We start from the raw sequence: 20052 nt of genomic DNA on the forward strand, positions 1-20052 counted from the left end.
TTATCGCAATGCAGATGCTGTGAAAAAATGCAGTGCAATCAGTGCCCTGGGTTCTCAATTTCTCCCTTCTTTCTTTAATGGACATACAATGGGTCACCACTAAAACATTTAGATTGCCTTAGTAACTGAAAAGATGTCATTAAAACCTTTCTTGATGAAGATTTTTTTGCTTAGCTTGAATTTCAAAGAGAGGAAGAGACAAAAGTTAATGAAATGCGCACAGAAATTTATATTCATTAAAGAACCTTAAAATTAAATTGCATGCATCAGGGAGGGCATGTATGTATGGGAGCTTTTAATCATTCACTTCCTGCTTAGGCTTTGTTTGTCCTTCTGGTGATTACTGTGGTAATAGTGGCAGCTCTGGAAGGACTGATAGTGGTGGCTGTGGCAGTAGGGATGGCTGCTGTCCTGATCTTGATAACTCTTGCAGTTGTGTCTTGTGAATTGCCAGTGGTGGGAGCTGTAGTGGTGGCCCCAGTTGTAGTAGGCTTAGTGGCTGTGGTGGTGCCGGCGGGTGTGGCAATGGTATTGCCAGCTACGCAGGTGATGGCAGCTGGAGAAATTAAATGAATTTTTTTAAAATAGTAAATTTTAAGATGACATAACGTACAGGATCAGACAAACCTTTACAGAGCACTGTCCTACTCTAGGAAGACCACTCATTCTTAAGGTATGTATGAAGGTGTAATTTACAGCTTGGGGAGATAGCTTGCTAAAGAGCATAGCCACTGCTGTAGAGGGGCTAGCCGCCCCAAGTATGTATCCATCCAAGATGTTAGGCACACACTCAGGGCCGTTTGCACCACTGTGGTTACACTCTATTTATAGCATGCCAGCTCAATCAGCACTAGTGCAGGTATGTCTCCTCAATCTGGGAATTACACCTCCAACCTGAAGTGTAGACATTCACTTTGAGAGATTAAACCAATAGGGCTCTATTGAGATCACTCTGAAATCTATATGGTTTAATAGATTACATCTGTTATAGAGAGGTTTATTATTATTTAAACTAGCTGAAAGAATTCCATGGCAGCAATTTGATTTTCAATTACATTTTATAGGATAATTCAAAAAGATAACCAAAGAAAAGCTCTCCTTCTTTATTAAATTCGGTAGGACTTTTCCAGGAGGAATCAAATGCTGTTGTAATTTTATGTGGGATTATCCCATTCCAGGGAGGGTGGCAATGCAAACATAAAAGGGAAAACATTATATAATTTAAGAATGGACATTTTTTCCAGAATCTACATTAACATTCTATTGCTGTTAAAAATTCTTCTTGAAGAAAGTGAAATAAAAAATAATACTTTATCATGAAGGTGTTTCAGAACCACCTGATCAAAACTGATTAGGTGAATTCTTGAAAAGCTGAAACAAAATGTTATTGTTCATAAATATGTTAAATGGGGCATTTTCAAAAGCACGCAAGGGATTTAGGAACACAAGTGCCACTGATCTTAAATAGGACTTATACTCCTAAACCCTCTACACACTTTTTAAAATCTCCCCCTAAAATTCTTGAATGATTAAGAAACTGATAAATGTTTCAGTCTCCTTAAACATTTTTGTTGGGTTTCATATGTAGAATTTAGTGATTATTATAACTGTGATTCCAAGAACCCCCCCCACCCCACAAATTTCCTGAAGTTCTGAAGGAAACAAGTGCTTTTGTGATGCTCTTATTTTATATTAAGTTTCTTTTCATTAATGGTTTGTAAAGGTTACTAGCTGGTCAATGAATGTTATAATCAGATTACAGACATGAACAGTATATGTTCTATATGATTGTAAACACATAAATAGAAGCTTTAATAGATGGTTACAATCTATAGTTATAAACAACCTATTGAACTGTTGGACTCTACAGCAATCTATGAAAATCGATTTATTAAATCACCTGTTACACTTTTATTAATCTTTTCTAAATTATGTATGGATGGAACCCTAATACAAAAATGGACTGTAGTAACTAAGTTTTCCAGTTCAGTTACTGGTTCTTGAAACAAAGGAGTTTAGCTAACTGGTAACAGGAATTCTCCTTGAGTTATCTAGTGCTCAGTAAGAGTAGAAAAGATTCTATTAAGTTCATTCAAAAGATTCTATTAAGATTCTAATCACAATGTTAAAATACAGGGGAGTACATAACTGGATATTTTTTAAAGATATATTATAGCCCAAACAAAAGATGTGGATTCATGGAGAAATTATTGGGTGAGGTTGTATGGCCTGTAATGGAGGAAGTCAGACTAGATCAGTGGTTTTCAAACTTTTTTCTGGCAACCCAGTTGAAGAAAATTGTTGATTCTCAGAAGCCAACAGAGATGGGGATGAAGGGTTTGGGGTGTCGGAGGGGCTCAGGACTGGGGCAGAAGGTTGGGGTGTAGGGGTGAGGGCTGTGGGGTGGGGCTGGGTATGAGGGGTTCAGGGTATGGGAGGGGGCTCTGGGCTGGGGTTGGGGTGCAGGAAGGGGTCAGGGCTCTGGCTGGGGGGGTGAAGGCCCTGGGGTGGGGCCAGGGATGAGGGGTTTGGGGTGCAGGAAGGGACTCTGGGTTGGGGGAGGGGGGGCTTAGGGCACAGGCTTACCTCAGGTGGCTCCCAGTCAGCAGTGCAGCACGGGTGCTAAGGCAGGCTTCCTGCCTGTCCTGACACCACGGACTGTGCTGCACCCCAGAAGTGGTCAGCAGCAGGTCTGGCTCCTAGGCGGAGGCACACAAGCAGCTCCGTGCAGCTCTCACCCACAGGTACCACTCCCTCAGCTTCCATTTGCCGGTTCCTGGCCAGTGGGAGTGTGGAGCCAGTGCTGGGGCAGGGACAGTGCACAGAGCCCTGTGGGCCCACTGCCTATGAGTCAGGCCTACTGCTGGCCACTTTCGGGGAGCAGCGCGCTGTCAGAACAGGTAGGGACTAGCCTGCTTTAGCCAGGCTGCACCGCTGACAGGACTTTTAACAGCCTGGTCTGACCAGAGCCATCGTGACCTACTGCCTTAAATTCTGCGACCCAGTACTGGGTTGCGACCTGTAGTTTGAAAACCACTGGACTAGATGATCACAATTATTTCTTCTGGCCCATAGCTTTATCAGTCTATGAAATGGAATACACTGTTTGCCTCTGAAACCCAGAAATCTGTCAACAAAATAAAAGAGTAAATAACCTCTAAACCTTTGAAAGGAAAAGCTTACCCCAAGTAGGTAATGAACTAACTGTTGTACTGTCAAAAGTGCTGCTATGCTAATCCCCCCATGCCACAGAGCTACTGACAAACCTGACCCATCAACAGCAGGGACAGAAAGAGTGAGCCTCTGCTATTGCTAGTATCATAGCAGATATACTGCAAGTGCAGTAAACAGGCACACCACTGAAAATCTCCTACAGTATTATTCAGTGTTAATATGTCACACTCACATACATGTGGGAAGAAGGAAGGCACAACACCAAAGCAACGCAATTCCTGTGCTCAGTGTTGATAGCATAACCAGCGTACACATGCAGGCTCCCTGACTCCAGAATGACACAGTGCTTACTGATTTTAGACACATTACTGAAAAAAATAAATGAATTATGATGACAAGACTGTTTATGAAAGAAAGAAAAAATTTACCAGAAGTCTGTGCTCACTTTTGTTTCCTGTGTCCATGAAACATGTTCAGTGACCACAGTGACAAGTCACATCATATTTTATGCCAGACAACAGTGCGTTCTGTGACACTGGCTTGTGTGAGGTGACATCAGTTTCTAGTGTCAGCTAATATAATGTTACATATGTATACATATGGTAATAATGCTGAGTGTTGTATTCAGTAAAATATCATGTGTTTTGTGCAGGCTGATGTTGTCTGTCTAAAGTCACATTGAATTCTGGGTGAGGTTTCACAACTTTTCTGCCAGGTTCAAATCTACTGAAAGCGAGCTCCATGCTAGGTCACCTAATGTTTTACTACATATTGTATTCCAGTTCAGGAAATTTGGGGATCAGTACCTGGTGATATGTTCTCTTTGGAGGAGTCACCCTTTTTTCAGTCAGTTGATGTCAGGTGATATTGCACTGAATATGGGATAACTCTGCATTCCACGTGAGGCGTTGATGTGTTGTGTGTATGATTACATTGCCTACACAGTTGTATTATGTAAAACAGTACAAATATCTTAAGTAGAACAAAATGTGGTTTTGTTCAAACTTGGAGTTTAAAATTGGAACACAATCTTACCAGAAGCCAAGTAATAAGGAGCTACAAGGATCTATAATATAAAGAGAAAAGTAGTTTAGATTTAAGATAGGGTACTAACTAGAGCTAGTTGAACCTTTTTCTATTGAAAACAGCCTTTTTGTGGAAATTGAAATGTTTTGAAGAAAAATATTGGCTAGAGAAAAATTTCATTGGGAAGTCATTTCTGGCTAAACTGAGAGTGAGACAACTCAGTGGTTAGCAAGCTGGCCTGGGATTTGGGAGATCCAGGTTCAAGTCCCTGCTCTGCATAATTCAGAGCACAAGTTTGACCTCCCAGATCACAAACACACTTTCTCACACACAGATTTTTCCTCCACAGATCCCCCACCAGTGAGGCAAGAGTCTCATTCTGACACCAGCAGAAGACGAGTAGGGTTGGGAGAGCAGAGTAAGGGAGGCAGTCAAGGAAGCTTGGGTGAGGGAGCGGTGGGAACCTGGGACCCTGGGGAGTGTTTGGGGGACATATCAAGGGACAGCTTTGGTCATTCCATCCCTGTTTCCCATTTGAACCCCCAAATCACTCCCCAGCCTGTTTCCCCTTGAGCTCTGTCCCCAGCTGGTTCCCCCTTGAACCAGTTCTGACTGTTCCCTCAGCCTGTCCATCTGTGAGCTCCTTCCCTCACTTTTCTCTCCCCTAAATCCTGGTGGCAAGACCCAGAGGTAGCTAGTGCTGCTACCTCTTACTCCCTGGTAACATCACACTAGCTGAGCACCAGCTGAGTGAACACTGACACCAGAGGAAGAGAGTGAATTTTCTAATTCTCCATACAAGTACCAGTGGCTGGGAATGGTCCTTGCAAAGGAAACCCTGCTCAGTCCCTGCAGCCCTGCTGGATGCAAAAAACAACCTTAGCTGTAGCAAGAACAGAAAAGCTCTTCCAATGATTTGCATTTTCCTATTTTCAACATTGTAAATAACCCAGTCAACAGTTTCATGCCTCACCAGAACATTGTCCAGGCCACCCCAATGTTTCATGGGCAGCCCCAACCCCATGTTCAAAAATCATGGGTCAGCACCTCCTGCCCTCCCCCCCCATATGATTTTTAAAAAAATAATATTGGATGCATTCAATTTGCCTTCTGATTTCTGAGCCTTTAAGGTGAATTTGCTTCATATTTTCAAACTTTTCTCCACAACCATGAGAGCTGGAAACTTACTTTAAAAAAAAAAGAAGCTAATTTTCTCATGCAGTCTCTTACTTGCAGCAGCTAGGACTTTAAGAAAAATGCCATATATCACAAGAATTGTGATGAAGTCACAACATTTGGCAGCACTGCCAATGACTCCAGGCTCCATTGTTTAAGAATGCCCAAGACAGAGGCACTTCCAGTTTAGCCTTACTTGAATTTTTTAAAAAAAATAGAGGTAACCATATAGGTACACAATTAAACACCTGAATTCGCCTACTAGTAGTTCAAGGTTTAAATGTCTGACCTGGAAAAGCACCCACAAGTTCAGATGTTTGTCAGAACCTTGCTCACAACTTTTAACATGTTGGGGTCTCCTCTCTCCTGTGCAAGACCTTACAAGGTCTTTGAGGTGCGCGTTTGCCACCACCAAAAAGGAAAAAGAGATATGCATGACAATGTAGCCTGCCCTTTTCTCACCCCATTTTGTGGTAGTAAATCATCTCAGAGTGGCACAGGGCTCTCTTCCCTCTTTAGTGATAATACGCAAACTCCCACCATTAGAGGGAGAGAGATTGGATGAAAACTCTTTCCCTCCCATCTTAAGACCCAGCTCTCTTGGTGTTAGGAACCAGCAGTACCCTTGCTGCTCCTTTCCAAATACTTGATGGTGTGCCCCAAATTTTGAGTACTAGGCATCTCTGTAAAGTTAAACACACCTCCTGGAAAGATTTTTTCAATTCTCCTTTTCTAGTGTCTCTTGGGACACTGCAGCTGGGAGCCCAGATAGAAGACATGAGCTAGCTCTGCTCAAGCTAGCCTGCTAGAAATAGCAGTGTGACATAGGCCGCATCACAGGCTGGCCATCTGAGAACAAGGCTACTCAAACCCCTGAGTCCAAGCTTGGACAGCTAGCCAGTGCCGCTGCCCATGCTGCAACATCAATCCTGCTATTTTTAGTGCACTAGCTTGAGCAGAGCTAGTGCATGTCTGTCTACCTGGGCTGGGAGGCACGTTCCCAGCTGCAATGTAGACGTATACTTGGAGAACACTTAAAAAGGATGAAGTATTCACATATATATTACAATGGTTAATATATGATCAAGGAATGTAAACAGAATATGTGAGCACAAGATGTTTAGTCTCACCTTCTCTGGCTGCCTCTCTTCATCTCTCACATATTCTCGGCAACCAGCAGTTGTTGCTATCCTAATTGTGACATCACAGTGAGAATTCTTCATGGAGAGGCTTGCAACAGTGAGGAGGAAAAGACAAGTAAGAGCAATTTAAAGTATTATTAAATGAGCATGCATTACACTCTTATTCATGGTGTATGCAGTACATATTTTTCCAAAACTATACTGAATTTTTGGTTGTTTGTGGGCCTGATTTGGAAAAGTGTTTAGAAATTTTGAACCCAGAAATAACTGCAGGTGCAACTCCATTTCAAATCTTTACCCTTGCAGATCACCAGGGCATAGGGAAGCTAGGAGAGGATGTTTAGGAAGCAAATCAAGGACAAGAGATTACCATGTCCCACCAGACCACTGACAGAGTTGTCTAGATGTTGGATAGTATTTTTGCCGAGGGTCATCCATAATATAGATTCCACACTTTGCCAGAACCTGTTCTGTGTCAAGATGACAAAGACTAGCCACTAATATGTAGTAATTTGACCCTTCATCACTTGAACAGGCTCTTCCATATAATATTAAAAAAATACAGTAACTTTTTAATCTACCCTTACATATACACTCAAATATAATAAAGTAGTACTACTACCTAGCTCTTACACCACACTTTTCATCAGCAGATCTCAAAGTGCTTTACTAAGGTGGCCAGTAGCCTTATCCCCATTTTACAGATGGGGAAACTGAGGTACTGAGTGGTGCAGTGAGTTGCCCAAGATCACCAGCAGAGCCACGATTTGAACCTACCTCTCTGGAGTCCTAGTCCAGGGCTCAATCTTCTAGACCACACTGCCAAATAACCTGCTTCATCAACTGTTCCTGGTTGAAGCTTTCTAGGCATTAGTAAAATGTTAATAAACAACAAAAGCAGCTCAAGAATGGAGTTGTCATTTGGTTAATGAAGAGGTGTTATCAGGGTCCAAGAGTCCCCCCCTCCCAATGCCCAGTTTAACCAGGGATAGGAAGATATATCCCACACCACCACATTCTTGCATGCACACATCATTTCCTTTTCTATCTTTATAAAACAGGAATCCATTGTGGCAGCTCTGCAAGGGCTACCACTGTCCCAGGACAGCAGGAACTCCAAGGGCCCCTGCTTAGGAAGAGAATGGGTCAGAGCTCCATGGAGGGCAGAGTGGGGATAGGCTCCTTTTTTAGGTGCTCAGATGTCATGGTGCTGAACATGATATAAATACCCAGATAAATGGACAGATTGACATGGAATTTCTCTTCCCTGGTGACTCCATGCCTGGGCAGACCCTGTTTCAAGTTTCTCTGTACCTAAAAACTATAAATTTTGATACACAATGGGTTCTATACGAGGGCACCTGTCCCCGCATCACTAAAGTCATTAGAGTTTTGCCACTGACTTCAGGGGTGTAAGATCTTGCCCCAGTTCAGGATTTCTTTGTCTAGTGTGCAAAAAAATTTATCTGACCTTACGAGGCATATGCCTGTTTTAGGACTACGGTTATTATGCCCACAAATTGGCCAAGTATACTATTTTATGACTAGTACCCATATTAAGAGCAATAACTAAAAATTGTCAGAGAGGAAAGAGAGGTGCTTGATAATCATGATTCTAAATATCCCTTGGGGCAGGGGAATGGGACTTCAGGCACTCTTTCACAATTAAGTTTTGTTTTTTTTATCTTGAGAATATTTTACATCTATTCTTTCAACTGTGAAAGCATAGTCCATCAGATCACAGGCTGTGTTCTCTTCACTGATTAACTGTTGCCTTGTGTTTCCCCCACTTCATCTTGTAAAAGTAAAGTTTCTGCTTACGCATCTGAGGGTCTGATTGAGAAAGACATTGCTCTAAAGTTTGAAGGGACAAACATATGTAACAGCATAGAAGGGGAGTGCTGTAGGAAGCTGTCAAACAGTAAAAACAAGATTACCTTACCCCAAAAAATATAAATCTGTGTAGAAACTTCCCTCTGGATTGTGCAAAGGCTGAAATAATATTCCAGGGAGTAAGTCCAAAAGGAAATTTCCAGCAAAGATTGACAAGAAGAATCTAGAGTGAATGTGCTACATGTAAGTACAATGTATAAAATAGAATATAGAACTTACAGAATACAATAATAACTAAGCATCATGTACTGAATAATTTGTTATGCCTGAATTGCATATATGCTGCTGCTGACTGAAATCCTAGTTGATAGCTTTTGATGCTTGTTGTGTAATGATGAGTGTTATTTGTTGATGGAAGCTGAGAAAAGATTAAGCAGAGATTTTCAGGGTCAACCTATTTCCTATCCATTCAGATTTACTATAATTTCAAAAGCTTTCTTTGCCGAGATACAGAGTCACACACTGACAGCTAAGCTTTAAATATAGTAAGGGATTAGACAAAGCAATATCCTGTTGCCGCTGCTGTATCCAGGTCTTTATTTAAAATATTTTTGTGCTCTCCATGAAAACTGCAGGATTAAGTACTGACATTTTTGTATACCCAGCTCTCCCATAGAATGAATGAGTCTAATCAATTCAAAATGAAATTCTGCCACTTAAAAAGCCTGCTCATGATCATTTGTTTTTTACAACTAAGTAGTCCAGATAAAGCACACATCATCATCAACTTTTTACACACTAAATTTCCAGAGATTCAGAGATCTCAGATATTTTAATTTAATTTAATTTTAGTACCAAAGGGCTTCTGAAACATATATTCATATAAAATTTACATATGCACATGTGCAGTCAAGTCAGGTAACTGTGCACTTAAGATTCAATTTCTGTGCAAATGAGAAGGTGGCACTTCTCATGTGTGAATGAGAAAGTTTGAGAAGCCCTTTGAAAAATGTAGCCAGAGCGAGCCTATTAATTCTGCTTTCATGAAGAATACGTGCCTTGCTGGAGTTGTAAACAAGTTATATAATGTAAATGGCCTCACTGAAGTCGTTTGCAATGTTGTTGTGTTGGTCCCAGGATACTAGAAAAACCAGGTGGGTGAGGGCCAATAAGAGATATTACCTCATTTATCTTGTGTCTCATTGAAGCTGAATAGCTGATCCCTTCAGCCTTTTTGTTTGTTTGTTTTCATATTCTGGATAATCAAGTGCGGTAGCTGCAGCTATACCATTATTCCCCTGTACTGCACCTTTAAGTTTCTAAGGTGTTTGCAGGAGCAGTTGTTATTTCCTCACACAGAGTTGATGTAACATGAGGAGACAAAACACTGTTCTGTCTCACAAAGACCTTTGTTATGTTTTATCGGATGCTCCAACTTAAAATAAAAATTCAAACTGAACCTACATGCATGGCCATTTTGTATGAAAAATCATAACATGTTAAAACATTATTAGGTATTATATATAAATATTATAAATACCATCTGTAGAACTGCAAAGTTTTCACCAGGTGTGATATTATGCAAAATTAATGAATTAATATTCTGAATATAGCCCAAAATTCAGCTTTTTAAAAAAGTGCACATTAGTGCTGGCAAAAGGCATTGACTCTGCCCTGGTAAAGGACATCCTTGATTCATCACAAGCAGTACGGCAGAGCTTCTCAGGCACAATGTGTTCCTCAACTGCGCTGCGGGGTGAATAGGGCACTTCGGTCACCATGGCCCTTGCAGTTGTTGGCCTCTCTACTAAGACTGCCAGCTAGTGTAAAGTATGGGGGTGAGTTTACACCATGGGAGCTGGAACAGAGACCAAAACAAATCTCATATAGGCCATCAAAGATCCATTAGATGGGAAAAACTTTGAATCCCTACTGGCATGTGTTAGACTGAGGCTATGTCTACACTAGAGACCTTACAGATGCATGGCTGTAGTGATGCAGCTGCACTGCTGTCAGATCTCTCATATAGCTACTCTATGCCAACAGGAGAGAGCTATCCCGTCGACATAATTAAACCACCCCCAACAAACTGCGGTTGCTATGTCGTCGGGAGAAGCTCTCCCATTGACATAGTGCTGTGCACACTACCACTTATGCCAGCAAAATTTATGCAACCGGGGGCGCGGGGGAGGGGGGTGTAGCTTCACACCCTGAGTGACATACGTTTTGCAGACATAAGTGTTAGTGTAGACATGGCCTTAGACTGGTGATCAACAGGCAAAAGGGTCTGAATCTCATTCTTTAGGCATCCAGTCTCCTACTAAGTGCCAGCCTCCATTCCAAAAGTTAAGCTGATTAAATCAGGTTCTGACCTGTTGAGTTTACACAGGGCACATCCTCCACTCTCTGACTACAAAGGCCAAAACTCTCACACATTGCTCCGTGAAAACATTCTGTAATTAAGTGCTTCACCCCATTCTTAAAGGAACAGCTTCCATTAAGCAACACACAAACACTAAAAATACAACAAATATTAACACAATGACCAAATTCACTTCCAATACAATGTGGTCTAAGGTAAAATCATTCCAACTATTCAGGATCCTCACACTAATTTAAGAGGCTGATCATATATTTCTGTCTCCCATCTTAGTTATTAGCAGGGTCTGAAGCTACGGGCTACTTCCAACTAAGCTGTAAAACTAACTGGTGACAAAAGCAAACTGGGACCCTGTGTGAACCATTTTGTAGAGGTAGTCTGCAAGACAGTACTAGAATATTGGGTGTCATTATTCCTGGATTCTGTTCCTGTCTCTGAGGGGCTGAAAGTGAGCAGGACTGTTTAAGGTGTCTCAAACTAGGCACCCAAAAGTTGAGGCTCCCCAATCACTAGGCCTTACATCCTTATGACAATAAAACTAAGTGATGAAATATATTTTCTAGAAGAAATATCAGCACATTTCATAACTAGAGGCAGAAAATCTCATTAAAAGATTTGGGCTTGTGTGAGTAGAAAATGAATTATTGTAAAATAAAAAAAAAATTAAAAAAAAATGATGTGTGTTTTTTAAGCAGAAATAAGAAAATGTTGAAATACAAAAAGAAGGAAAGAAAACATAAAAAACAATAATAATAAAAACATTAAAAAAAAAGAAGAGTAGTAGTAGTAATAAGTAGGAAAATAAGATATGCATGCCTAGCCCAGGTAATCTTATCTGCTTCCTTTGTTATCTTGTTAAGTTCTCATCCTTTTATCTGTATAAATAATATAGTTTGTGTGTTTTGTGGGGGGGGCTCATTATCTGGGTGTTATTAGCAGAAGCGCTGTGCTAATAAAACAGAGTGGTCTGACAAACTGTGAGTCCTGAGTCTAACTTTGACACTTGTCTACACTTAACAGGCTGCAGAGGTGCAGTTGCATCTGTAGCGCTTCACTGAAGATACTACCTACGCTGACAGGAGGGCTTCTCCCACCAGTGTGGGTAATCCACCACCCCCAAGTGACATTATTATATCAACATAAGTTGCTAGTGTAGACCAAGCCTCTATTTCCCATCCACTGAGTGTTGTTTTGTCTTCCAAACTACTTTTCTTCCAAGAGAACAATTTATATTCCCAACAAATATTACATGTGGGAGTGCAATCAGCTATCTACACTATGGCAGACACGCTTTACAGATTTAGTAGAGAAGCATATTCCCATGGTCCGTATATCATTTTATAGCTTTTATCTACTTTGAGTAATTTTGTTTCAAGGTTTCTCTTGTATTGAGGGATGAATCATACACCATACAATACAGTGAAAGCAGTTAGATACCTCTCAGGTCTCTACCATTTATTTTTTTCTCATTACATTTTAATAGTAAATCACCATTATGGCGAGATACGTGGGTTTTAAATTATACAGCTGTGCGCACATACAATATTATTTACACATTCACAGACATATGGAGGTAGTTAATCCCCTTATGAATTAGGAAATAACCTGGGATTGTTAGCTACTTCTTTTGAGACATATTCCTAACCAGGAATCAGTTTGCATCAGTGTTCCCTTTCATTGTTTGCAGTGAGATGTACTGCTCTAAAAAGCCTCTCTGGATCAAAGAAAACAACTATACTAAGGCCTTGATCCTGCCCCCATTTCCTTCTTTTTTCAATTAAAGATACAGAAAAAGGAAAAAACAGTTCTAGCATTTGAAATGTAAAATATTAAAAATGGCTTTCATTTTAACAATATTCCTTATTGCTTGTCCCCTTTTGCTGTAAAATGTTTTTAGCAGGAAATCCCTTTTTGACAGTCTTTTAGATGATATTAAAGATCATAATAACTGGGGGGAAGGGACAGTCATGCATAATCCACCAGTGCAGACTCAGCTGCTCGTTCTTTCTTCCTCATTTGCAATAAAAGGGCATCAGACAGCAAAGAAGGGTATGGGGAGCAGGTCTCTTGTCACTGAGGAGGTAAAATAAGGGAAGGAGGTTGGACTGTGATGTTCCATCTGTCCCCATATCTGGGTACATAGTGGCATATAGCTCAGCAACTGCTCCCACACAGCTACTTGTCCTACACAACTGAGGGCTATATTTCAAGAGGCCGTACAAATGTAGGAGGCTAAGGCAGATCATTAGCTACTTTTGAGGAGCTGTGGGCACTGAACAACCACCTAGTGGACTCTATATTGTATATAGATTGGCTAGCAAACTCCCAAGCAGCTATCACTAGCCCAGCCCAGCCCAGGACTCATGCCACCCATACTCTCCTGAAATCAGCCTAGTTCTATTCTACCTGTGACAGTGGACATGCCATGGAAATGAGAGTGACTGCTTGAGGGTGGGGTATTTTGGAAATTTCTGAAAATCCCATTTGTTGTGAGATGACTTCCCATATATTTCAGCACTACAGTGTATTTATATTAGCTCCTATGTGATTGCTAGAAGGTTGCTGAAAAATAAACAAATTTAATAGTGACATTTACTCTTCTCGACTTCAGTCTTCAGTGGGGTGCTTTGTTCGCAGATGTTACATACGTGAAAGCACTTTCAGACTTAAATTTAACCTTTATCTAAATAGTGGGGATTTAAGTATTCTTCTGAAAAACTGAAGTAACTTCTTTTTAATTGCCTCTTTAAACATCACCACATTGCTTACAGCCACTCCATTGGAGACAAGCTACTATCTCAAATCACAAAGATTATTAATAATGAGTAAGGTATCACAATAGAGATGTTGGTGGTTTTCATTGGCACAGAAATTTTTTTTTGTTAAAAGAAAATATATTTAATGTATACGAATCTTCAACAATGAATTTGCAGGTGCAGGAAAAGCAGAAACACAACAACATTCACTTGGATAGCAAGTTCTGAAGCTTTTGTGGACATAAACTTCATGCCTCAGTTTTCCCATCTGTAAAATGGGAAGGATACTTACCAACTTCAGGGCAATACTACATATTTATAATGTACTCTTATTTCACTACATTGCTACCTGCTCCTTTCATTCCACCAGTGAGGCCGGGTCTACACTACGCGTTTATACCAAATTTAGCAGTGTTAAACCGTTTTAACCCTGCACTCGTCCACACAACAAAGCCCTTTATATCGATATAAAGGGCTCTTAAAACTGATTTCTGTACTCCTCCCTGACGAGGGGAGTAGCGCTGAAATCAGTATTGCCATGTCGGATTAGGGTTAGTGTGGCTGCAATTCGATGGTATTGGCCTCTGGGCGGTATCCCACAGTGCACGATTGTGACCGCTCTGGAAAGCGATCTGAACTCGGATGCAGTGGCCAGGTAGACAGGAAAAGCCTCGCGAACTTTTGAATTTCATTTCCTGTTTGCCCAGCTCTGATCAGCACAGGTGGCCATGCAGTCCCAAATCCAAAAAGAGCTCCAGCATGGACCGTCTGGGAGATACTGGATCTGATTGCTGTATGAGGAGACAAATCTGTTCTATCAGAGCTCCGTTCCAGAAGACAAAATGCCAAAGTATTTGAAAAAAATCTCCAGGCTATGATAGATAGAGGCCACAGCAGGGACTCAACACAGTGCTGTGTGACAAGCGTAACGGAAAGCCAAAGAATCAAATGGAGGAGTGGGGAGGAGAGACTGAGGACTCGAGCTATCCCACAGTTCCTGCAGTCTCTGAAAAGCATTTGCATTCTTGGCTGAGCTCCCAGTGCCTGAAGGGTCAAAAACATTGTCGCCAGTGGTTCAGGGAATATGTAGTCAATTTGCCCCCCCTCCCCCCCTCAAAGAAAAGGGAAAAAATCATTTCTCGCCTCTTTTCAATGTCACCGTATGTCTACTGGATGCTGCTGGTAGACGGGGTGCTGCAGCGCTAAACAGCAGCATCCTCTCCCCTCCCCTCCCCGGTGGCAGACGGTACGGTACAATATGACTGATAGCCATCCTTGTCATCATCCTGTGAGTGCTCCTGGCTGGCCTCGGTGAGGTCGGCCGGGGACACCTGGGCAAAAATGGGAATGACTCCCGGTCATTCCCTTCTTTAAAGATTTGTGTCCTGGAGATTCAGTCCTGGCAGATGGTGCAATAGGGCTGGTAACCATCCTCATCATAGCAGCTGGAGGCTGAGCTCCTCTCCCCCCTCACCCCTTTCAAGTCTAATGGAGATTCTGGACTATCATAGCAGCGGGAGGCTGTGCTCCTCTCCCCCCCCCTTTTAATGAGTAATGGAGATGTCCTGCCTGGAATATCATAGCAGCTGGAGGCTGCCTCCCCCTCATTTTATCTCACTAAAAAGTTAGTGTTTCTTATTCCTGCATTCTTTATTACTTCATCACACAAATGGGGGGATAACTGCCACGGTAGCCCAGGAGGGGTGTGGGAGGAGGGAAGCAATAGGTGGGGTTGTTGCAGGGGCACCCCTTAGAATGGCATGCAGCTCATCATTTCTGCGGGATATCTGTGGCTCTGACCCGGAGCGGCTGTGCTCTCTGGTTCTCTAGTAGACTTGCCCCATATTCTAGGCAGGACTGACTCTATTTTTAGACAAAACATAAGGAAGGGAATGACCTGGAAAGTCATTCCCATTTTTGTCCATGCGCCCCCGGCCGACCTCAGCGAGGCCAGCCAAGAGCACCCAAGACAGCAGCAGATGGTACAATATGACTGGTAACCGTCATCGCCAATTTCCAAAGCAGCAGACGGTGCAATAGGGCTGGTAACCGTGTCTGCTACCTTGCAAAGGCAAATGAATGCTGCTGTGTAGCACTGCAGTACGGCGTCTGTCAGCAGCATCCAGTACACATACGGTGAGAGTGAAAAAAGGCTAAACAGGCTCCATGGTTACCATGCTATGGCGTCTGCCAGGGCAATCCAGAGAAAAAGGGCGCAAAATGATTGTCTGCCATTGCTTTCACGGAGGAAGGATTGAGTGACGACATTTACCCAGAATCACCCGCGACACTGTTTTTGCTCCATCATGCATTGTGATCTCAACCCAGAATTCCAATGGGTGGGAGAGACTGCGGGAACTATGGGATAGCTACCCACAGTGCAACGCTCCGGAAATCGACACTAGCCTCGGTACATGGACGCACAGCACCGAATTATTGTGCTTAGTGTGGCCGCGTGCACTCGACTTTATACAATCTGTTTTAAAAAACCAGTTTCTGTAAAATCGGAATAATCCCGTAGTGTAGACATACCCTGAGTGTAGTTTCCATTGCCACTTCTCCTACAACCATCTTTGTGTCTTCTTCCGCTGTGTCCCTTAGGCGAAGAATGGCCTTCTTGAATCAATTTGTATAAGCATTATTCTCCTCTTCAGATCCATGTTTATTGTGACATCCTCACAGGCTGCCCAGTTATAATGGCTAGGCAGGTGGCCTGTTAGTGATTCATTAACATCTCTTACTCACTCATCTTATTTAAAAACAACAAACAAGCAACAATACAAGAGAACTATGAAGTCACCCTCTCTCCCTGCTGTGGTCTAGTCATCTTGTCATGTCATATATCTATTTAGCTGGTATTAATGAAAGTAAAGGCTTTTCCCCTTTATAAAATGAATGATAAAGCATTTTAATTCACGTTCACAAGGGTGGCACCTACACTGGTAAGAAGTGTTGACAAATGTCAGAGTCTTCTGGCACAGAACATAGGTGAGAGTTAACATAGCCACAGAGGTTCTTTCTGTGTTATGAGCCACTAAGAATGTGAGACTTCCTAGGCTGCTAGTTTACAAAAAGATAAATATTTGTAAGATAGCTGTAGAATGGACAATAAGGGACAGCAATATGTTCTCAGGCAGACAATTCCTTAAGGTTCTTTATGCATATTGGAATGCCACCGCTATATATAGCATTAACTGAGATATGCACATACATTTTTTTTTAAAATAGATTGTTCACCTTCTCCCCCAGATTTTTGAATTTATTTGGTTCATTGCCAAGAAAACTGAATTAAATACACTGCCACCCACAGGAATGCTTCAACTAAAAAAGTTTTTCGGTTGGATCTGGCTACAACACAGCACACAAATGTTAAATAACTTAGAAACGTTTATATGCTATACATCAGAGGGGGTGGGATCACCTCTGTAGCCATTGTGAGCATGAGAGGAATCACGCTCTTACAGAAAAGCCACAGATCTATAGATATTCCATGATACATGGAAACCATCAGACATATTTCTACTTAATAGAAGATGGACTGATAAGGCAATTTTTTTGTTTTTAATTTTGCAAACATTTATACGAGCCAACGCCAAACAGGGTAGTTTGGATCCATGATCCTTCTGGCATGAACCACCAAAATCTGGGGTAGAGAGAATAAGTTTGAATAAAAGGTTCCAAGTTCAGATCATGTTTAGACTTAGTGGTCAAAATTCTGAGGCAACATAATGAAAGTTTAAGTGGGTGTCCTCAGGGCTGGTGCAAGGAAGTTTCGCACCCTAGGCGAAACTTCCACCTTGCACCACCCCACCATCCAGCTAACCCTCCCCCCCATGGCAGCTAAGCATGCCCCCCCGCCCCTCTCCCCCAGCCCCCCACCCAGGGATCCCCACCCGCAGAAGCTACCCCTCCACGGCAGCTAACCCTGCCCGGGGAGCCCCACACACACAGCAGCTAACCCCGCCTGTGGAGCCTGCCCCAGCTCACCTTGGCTTCGCTTCCTCCGCTGAGCCCTCCCAGGCTTGCGGCGCTGATTGGAGGAGACTTAGAGCGGGGGCTGTGTGCTCAGCAGAGGAGGCAGAGTAGAGGTGATCTGGGGCGGGGAGCTGTTCCCCTGTGCACCCCCTCCTCCCCCCGTTACTGCAGGCAGCCCTCCCCACTCCCCCCTGCCCCAGCTCACCTCCACTCCACCTCCTCGCCTGAGTGGGCTTTTAGGTGCCCTCAACCACTAGGCACCCTAGGCGGCCGCCTAGTTTGCCTAAGTGGTTGCACCGGCCCTGGGTGTCCTTCAAAAGTTTCCTTTTGACTTACTAGTGTTATTACCTTATCTAGCAATGCAAATAGGATATCTCATAAGTTTAAGAAACACCTATTCATATTGGTGATAGTTTTATGAAAACATAAAGTGTGTATGGAAACTTGACGCAACCTGTATGCAGTGATGAGGTTGCATGAGTGAACGTGAATGTACGACCTTGTCTACTTTAGGAGGATTTTTATACTGGTATAGCTATGCTCGTAGAACCCTTTAGTGTGGACACAGTTATAGTAGTCTAAAAGTGCTTATGCCAGAGTCATTTATACCAGTACATGCAACCAAGAAAAAAGCAAACAGCAATACTCTTCTTGCCCTGCTCCACTCCTCTTATGAGTTTTCCAGCTATAACACTCCTCTTTCACTCCTGCAGTGTGTAACTGGTCCAGCTTACACTAATTTATACGAGCATCCCAACCTGTAAGTTGCACAACCACCATTTAAGTCATCTCTGAATTTGGCCTCCCCAAGCCCTCCTGATTATGAAGAGAGATGCTCTTCCAATCAGGGAACAGAAAATTTATGATGTGACTTAGGTTACCAATCGGTTTGAATTTCAAAATGAGTGTACCATAAATACCTAGAATAATTACAGGCAGCATGCTGTTAATAAGCTATCAGAGGGTGGGGGAAAATTAAGAACTATATGTTTATACCACATTTTCTAATAATTAATAAATTTGAAGAAATCACAATCTGCTCATTAATACTGTGAGCAGAAAAAGAGGTTACATTTGTTGAGTGAATTATTTGCCATGAATTATTTACTTATCTCTAAAAACTGATTTGATGTGGAGGTCACAGATGGCTAATATGCAGAACCAGCATATACTTGAACAGTCATTTTTCTAACCCTGAAGACACTTTTATCGAAGGAGAAATCAAAGGTACTCTTTTTGTAATCTTGTTTGTGTGCTTCATTGTATTATACCAGTATAATCTTTTTGATTATTTCCCTAGGAGTTCTGTACAGAAACACCCAGGAGAGGCATATTAAAGGAGGTTAAATATTCTGAGATATCCATCAGCTATACCAAGAAGCTAAAAAGAACAAGGAAATAAAAAAATGACTTTCCAGCACAAATGAAGGATTCACTGCGGTGAAATTATCATCATTTCGTTTCTGTACCAATACAGGGATATCTCCCATGCACTGGATCTGTTACAAATAAAATTGTCTCCCCCACTCCCATGTCAGCCATAGATTAAAATATATTCATCAGCATCAAGGGCAAAAATTCTATGCAAAAATTATGTGGTTTACAATTGCAGAAAAAACTGAAATTTGAAACAGAGGAAACCAAAAAGTATAAAAGATTGCAGCAGTATCTTTTGCATGGTATCTTTTGCAACTTTTATCATTTTTAATCTGGGATTTGCTCACACTATAACCAGTTCTAGGTAGGGTACAAAGGGCCAAATCCTGATCCTAGGGAAATTTATGACAAAAGTTCCCATTTGACTTCAAATTGGACCAGGATTTGAAAACAGTTCAATTTCAATCTCCAGCCTGATTTCTTCAAAGATTTAAGTCTTCCCTTTTTTTGTCTCTACACAGAAACACCTTTCTTCCACCCCTAACTGTCAAGAAAATTGTGCCCTCTCCTAACAGAAGACGACCTGGCCACAATGATCCATGCCTTTGTTATTTCAAGACTGGTCTACTGCAGTGCTCTCTAGTACCTGTGCTACAGCCAGGGTGGGAGAATTTGAGAATACACTCAAGTGTGGACACAGCCACTGTACTCTGTATCAACTCTTTTGTAGCTGGCCTGCCACTCAAGGAACATTAACCAGTATTCAGCATAAGCCTTATTTACCAAATGGGTTGGCCTACACTCCTTCCTTCCTTGGCTGGTAAGAAACTTAATATGGCCCCCTTGTACATATGCTTTATGAAAAGTCTTTAAGTACATGATCTCACTATTTTTTCCACAGGACTCCTGCCTCATTCAGTGCACAATCATCAAGACTGTTCAATAAAGAAAGAGGCTGTTGTAGGACCCCCTGACCATAAGTCTGGTACTTCCTAACTTCTGAGGGCTGAAATTTGCAAGCTTAATGTTCTTTTAACTTGGAGGGTGGGAAGTTTGGGAGTGAGATAATGTGTGGGTAAAGGTGGTAAAAAAATTAACGCGCTCATTCTCGCTCACTCTCTTTCATTTATATTAGGGCATACTTTCAAGATATTACAGCTCAAGATCTGTGCACCTGTTTGTACATTTATGGTAGGTATTTCTAAAGGACTTA

At 42.0% G+C, this 20052-nt stretch overlaps 1 protein-coding gene and 2 long non-coding RNA genes across 5 annotated transcripts; 1 reads left to right on the plus strand and 2 right to left on the minus strand.

The window, feature by feature from the left end:
- Positions 1-205: 205 nt before the first annotated feature.
- On the minus strand, positions 206-5783 carry LOC120407388 (salivary glue protein Sgs-3-like). The gene is made up of 4 exons (XM_039542986.1): positions 5666-5783; positions 4210-4240; positions 3411-3542; positions 206-556 (listed from the first exon to the last, which is right to left on the minus strand). The coding sequence occupies exons 3-4, from the start codon at positions 3538-3540 to the stop codon at positions 315-317; spliced, it is 372 nt and encodes a 123-aa protein (XP_039398920.1). The 5' UTR covers positions 3541-3542; positions 4210-4240; positions 5666-5783; the 3' UTR covers positions 206-314.
- A 723-nt stretch (positions 5784-6506) lies between these two features.
- On the minus strand, positions 6507-16104 carry LOC120408344. Of its 2 annotated transcripts, none has more exons than XR_005600628.1 (4): positions 16020-16104; positions 8461-8574; positions 7296-7377; positions 6507-6606 (listed from the first exon to the last, which is right to left on the minus strand). It is a non-coding gene; the product is annotated as an uncharacterized LOC120408344 (long non-coding RNA). The 2 variants fall into 2 exon arrangements; XR_005600627.1 differs by having other exon boundaries at positions 7296-7381.
- Positions 6594-19764, plus strand: LOC120408343. Of its 2 annotated transcripts, XR_005600625.1 has the most exons (5): positions 6594-6633; positions 8485-8594; positions 18763-18902; positions 19361-19659; positions 19741-19764. It is a non-coding gene; the product is annotated as an uncharacterized LOC120408343 (long non-coding RNA). The 2 variants fall into 2 exon arrangements; XR_005600626.1 differs by lacking the exon at positions 8485-8594 and having other exon boundaries at positions 6603-6633.
- The last annotated feature ends 288 nt before the right edge of the window (positions 19765-20052 follow it).

This window comes from Mauremys reevesii, linkage group 6 (genome assembly GCF_016161935.1).
Source record: "Mauremys reevesii isolate NIE-2019 linkage group 6, ASM1616193v1, whole genome shotgun sequence".
Lineage (NCBI taxonomy): Eukaryota > Metazoa > Chordata > Testudines > Geoemydidae > Mauremys > Mauremys reevesii.

Excerpts from the sequence above, each read along its gene's own strand:
- LOC120407388 (XM_039542986.1), bottom strand. The coding sequence starts at position 3,540 with ATGTGTCTAAAATCAGTAAGCACTGTGTCATTCTGGAGTCAGGGAGCC. Across the intron at positions 557-3,410 it reads TGCCTTCCTTCTTCCCACAT|CTGCCATCACCTGCGTAGCT; the intron begins GTATGTGAGTGT and ends TAATTTCTCCAG.